Below are 5131 nucleotides of genomic sequence, written 5' to 3' on the forward strand. Positions count from 1 at the left end.
AAGTATGTTTTTGTGTAAAAAGTATGTAAAGTCAGACTTAACCCCATATTAACATGGCCAAAAAACCATTCGAAACCATTGCTCTGTGATTCTCTAGACCAAAAACGAAATTTTAAAATGTTGGGGTGATTACAATACAAAGCATGACGATAAGGCAAAATTGCTTGCCAGCGCCACCAAATGACTCCATATGATTCTATATAGTTCTGCGGTTGCCAGCGGTACTAATCTCTAATAGAGCGTTGCCGAGCTGTCATTATCGTCGTGCTTTGTTACAATACTTTATTGCACACATTAAATGTACGGAAAAACAAAGTAAGATAATAGATCAAGATGATGAATTTCAAATAATAATTCCCCCAAGATGAAGAAAAAACATATTTCTTACAAATTTTCTTTACTATTTTATAAAACTTAAACTGTGGAAATTTACGAGCTAAATTCAAAATTATAGTGAAACTTAGAAACTTTATCTCAAAGTGTTTTAAGAGAAAATGTCAAATTTGAACAAATTTCGTGAACTTAATCACAAAAATTTAAGTAATTTAGCAAAAACATGACTATTGTTCAAAATTTGTTTTCCGGGCAGAAAAAAATTCTCAAAAGAAAAATTCGTATGGTAAAATATTTTCCAGTCTCATTCGCTTTTTTATAAATCGAAGTTGTTGTCTTATCCAATCGCTAAAATAGGCAACATTAACGTACAATCCAGGTAGCATTTCCCCACGTCCCGTCATACCAGCAGCGATGCCTGTTTGATAAAATCGTCTCATGCCATATGGAATTCTGCAAAATAATGGTGATCCGCCGTCTCCTTTATATGTATCTAGTCTACCACCGCCTGCGCAAATCAAGCTATCATGCAAACTATAAAATGGTCCCAATCCTGTTATTCTTAAGATCGCCTCGCAATTTCCTTGATCCACAATTGGTAGTTGTATTTTTTTCGGTGTTGCATGATATATTCCATTATAATTGATCGTATTTTTGCTCCAACCGCCTGATGTGCACATCGTACCTTCATTGGTGTGAATGCCTTGTGGTGGTAAACAAATGGTATTCACAGCATCGGTCATTTTAAATGCTCTACTCACTACGATCAATGCAATGATGAGCCAATCGGCGTTTAATTCTTCGTGAATGATGACATTCGTTGCCCTTCGTTGTTGACGTGTTGTTTTCAAAATGTCATGTCCGCCGGCACGAATCACCAATTGTTCGGGTGAAAATTTCAGCAGCAAATGAGCCGCCGTTAAAATCACCGACTCATGAATCAATGAACCACCACCAAGATATTCTAGTTTACCCATTGACGATCGAGAAAATATTGCAACCATCCACGGGAATTCATTCAGTCGCATTTCTTCACCGGTGATTGTTCGAAAGGATCGGAATTTGCCATAGCCACATTTTTGGGTGGTCACAAATTTAGTCTTGCCTTCGGTTGAATCATTTTCGCTTTGATTGTTTTGCTTGTTGGCTGGTACTGGTTGATGCAAATCTCTCATCGCTTCATCCGCACAACATGGCACCTCCTTGATGTTATCACACTTCACCAATTTTTCCCTTGATTTTCGGGATGATAGTCGCCAATCAAGAGTAAGGTTGTTTACCACTTTATCATTGATACACAATGAATAGGAAATACAAATAACATTATCACAATTTATTATGAAATATAGAAGTTTTGCGATATTTTTCCGTTACTATTATCATTACTGATCTCATTTGAGTCATCCGACGGATGGACCACTTGCTTGGTGTTTGCTGGATATGCTTGCACAAAGCAAAAAAATACGGACAAAAGTAGAATTTTGTACAGGAACATTTTTTTTCACTTTTTCGATTTTCTCTTCACTTTTTAATGGTTTTCTCTCGATTTTTCAAAGGATTTTCGCCGTTTTTTTTTTTTTTGTAATTTTTTAAAATCGATTTTTTCAATTCAATATTTTTGATATTTTGGTGAATAAATTTTTTGGGCAAAATTCCTCACTTTAAAATGCTCTTCGATGCGCTTCCTTTGAACTTTCAAATATACTGTGTCAACACATGGATCTGCACTGTCTTTTAAATATGAAAATGTGCTAATTATCATTATATGAACCGCCTAGAATAAATCAGCATTACTAGATAAATGTCTTCAAATGCGTTATAGAAAAAAGTACGTCAGCAATAGTGTCAAAAACTGTACCTGTTGATTGCCATTTCTTTTCTTTCGAACCTCCTTCCATACATTTCTCTTCCGATCGAAACAAAGTTCAAATGTCATATAGTTAGGTTTAATTTAAGTCTATTTTTGCTGATTAAATCCTAATTAAGTCTGAGAAATTTGCATGTCTTGACAACAAATTATATTAGCATTGTATTTTGGATCTGTTTTATGTGAAGCAGTTGGGAATTGCCTTATTTGATAAAAAATGGTTAATAATATAGGAGATATCGTCGATGAGATTAAGTCAAATTACCTACTTAACAAAGTAGGTATGATGTTTTTGTACATGGTGCTCCTTTACAGGCTTCAAACTTTACACCGATAAAAAACATCGTTGAAAGACGATACCAGTCCACTCCTTACCATCTCCTCCAACCACCCTGCAGACTCTACAGTGTAGTAGAGTCAGATTTTTATATACGTTTCTGTGGGAACATTATCATGACCAAAACACCGTTGCTTTGTGATTCTCTATATTTTGGGGTGTTTACAATACTTTACTGCACACAGTGGGTGTGCGGAAAAGTAAAAACGTACCCAATGTTCACAAGATAAATGAATAATTAATTTTTTTTATTTATTACCTTACTAAATTACCTAACCACATTATAGTTTTTAACTCCAAATATCATACAAAAACACCAAACAATTTTTTTATCATTCAATAGATTCTAAACATGAAGTTCATGTGATGAACTAAAGTCAATAAAAAGAAATAATTGCATATTGGCTACCTGCACTACCTCCCATCTGAAATAGATGCTGCTGCATGCAAGTAGCAACATTACCGCTGATACATGCATCGCAGTCCAATCAACAGATTCTATTTGAATGTGAAATAAAAAGTTATCCGTCTTTACTTCATTCAGTGCAAATCACTCTTGGTGTTGGCACCTGTTGTTCGACAAGCTTATCTTAATCAATTATTAAAGATTCTTTTCGAATTTTTAGTATTGAGATATTCGGTAGAGCGAAACTCGGTTGAAAACGGCGACATGAATACTCAATTAACAACTGCAGTGTTGGCTTTAGCTCTTGTGTTGATATTATGCACTGAAGCAACTATTGTCCGAAAATGTTCAGGTAAACAAAGATTTTTCTCGTTATTATTTTGTAAACGGATCGCTCCAAATTGAAGATCTTTTTGTGTTTTTGTTGTGTTATTATTAAAGTATATGTGCTTTGCTTATTATTTGACTTTCAATAAAATATCGAATTAAAATGAAATAATTTGAAACGAGTGTCCATCAAATGAGTCAGAAACTTGAAAAAATTCAGAAAAGCTTAACTTTTTAGATTAAGCAATAAAAATCATTGCACAAAAAATTATGAAGAAATAAAAAAAACTTGATTTATTATTAGCCAGGCTTCCGTTTTAAAGCTACTCTGATATCCATTTAAGCGCTTGATAGAGTTGAGATTGGCATCAAATTAACCACAGTCGTCAAACTGCGCATTTTTTTATGTAATTTAAATAGTTAACGACATAGAAACAGAGAGCAAAGCTGTTATATAGTGCTTAAAGTGTAGATATTTAAGATTGTTGTGTATTAAGAGAGTTCAACTAATATTTAAATTGGATTTTTGTGAAGAGAGAAACTAATTTGTTTCCTTTTTACAGGTAATGATGACAAGCAATTGAGCGATGAAAATGTGAATTTTTCGAATTGCAGAAAAGGACGTTGCTTGCTATGGAAAGGCACCCAACTTTTTGTTCAAATAAATTTCGAACCAGGTATGTCAACACTGTCTTTTCTCTGATAAATTCTCATTTTTTCGACTTTCAAACCATCCACTTTTCAACAATTTCCAGATCATGATGTAAAAAATCTAAGATCAAGCATAGCTGGAATGATTTGGGGTATAACATTTCCATTTATTGGTGTTGATGGAACAAGTGCATGCGATAAATTATATGAAGAAGACGGAGTTACTAAAACCAAATGCCCTTTAAAGGCCGGACACAAATACGTATACAAACATGCAGTTGATGTTTTACATATTTATCCATCAATAGATGTGGACGTTCACTGGGCCCTCACCGAGGACAACGACAAAGACCTTGTTTGCTTTGAAGTACCTGCAGAAATTACCTCTTGATATTGACTTTAGATTTATTTGCTCATGGTTTTTAGTCTGTTGTAGATTTTTCACGATTGTATTTGTACTTGCGAATTAAAAGTAATAAACAGATAAAATGCGGTGTGGGGGTATTAGCAAACACGGGTTTAATTTTTTTTTAATTTCTTATCACAATTTAGATAGACAATCCGGTCCCGAAAACATACATGTTGGGAAGAAGTATGATGAATTTCGAATCAACACAATACAATAAATGTATGTTTGTTGTAACTGTATCACCGTGAAAGTTTGTGAATCTCTTTTTCATTGCAAAACACACTATCACAACAAGCGTTTGATCCATTCTAATACACTATGTGTGTACATACATCATACCACCTGAGACCTCGATCTTTAATCCACCAAATGTGACTTTTTAAAGACAAGGGAATGGTCGATAAGGAAATTATGAAAGACAAAAGAATTATAGCTGTATGAATTTTTCCATGTTATCGAATTATTTGTCCACATGACTTTTTTCCGCCAAATGTTATTTCTTCGGATGGAGTGAGAATATTTATGGGATTAAAAGATCTCTCAAAAAGTCTTTCCGTCTTTAAATTATCTTTGCACGTGGAAACCATCCTAGAATTTGAAGTAAACAGTTGAAATATTTGAATTGTTATGTTGCATAGAAACAAACCGACGGAATTTTTGTGTAAATATTCAATTGAATTTCTTTCTCAAAGTCACTGGTTTTAAATGAGGTCATAAAAGAAAAGAAGAGAGATTTTCTTTATTTCTTTATTTCTTTATTTAATTTAATGCTATATGCAAACTTACAATAAATTATAAACT

The 5131-nt window shown here is 33.6% G+C and overlaps 2 protein-coding genes across 2 annotated transcripts; one reads left to right on the forward strand and one right to left on the reverse strand.

The window, feature by feature from the left end:
• Positions 1 to 599: 599 nt before the first annotated feature.
• On the reverse strand, positions 600 to 1508 carry LOC116340423 (phenoloxidase-activating factor 2-like). The gene has a single exon (XM_031766902.1). The coding sequence runs from the start codon at positions 1506 to 1508 to the stop codon at positions 600 to 602; it is 909 nt and encodes a 302-aa protein (XP_031622762.1).
• A 1604-nt stretch (positions 1509 to 3112) lies between these two features.
• Positions 3113 to 4378, forward strand: LOC116340424 (ecdysteroid-regulated 16 kDa protein-like). Its single transcript, XM_031766903.1, has 3 exons — positions 3113 to 3295; positions 3834 to 3947; positions 4026 to 4378. The coding sequence occupies exons 1-3, from the start codon at positions 3208 to 3210 to the stop codon at positions 4310 to 4312; spliced, it is 489 nt and encodes a 162-aa protein (XP_031622763.1). The 5' UTR covers positions 3113 to 3207; the 3' UTR covers positions 4313 to 4378.
• Positions 4379 to 5131: the final 753 nt, after the last annotated feature.

Source organism: Contarinia nasturtii, unplaced genomic scaffold, assembly GCF_009176525.2.
Source record: "Contarinia nasturtii isolate CC-2019 unplaced genomic scaffold, AAFC_CNas_1.1 Cnas_scaffold_679, whole genome shotgun sequence".
NCBI classification, from domain to species: Eukaryota; Metazoa; Arthropoda; class Insecta; order Diptera; family Cecidomyiidae; genus Contarinia; species Contarinia nasturtii.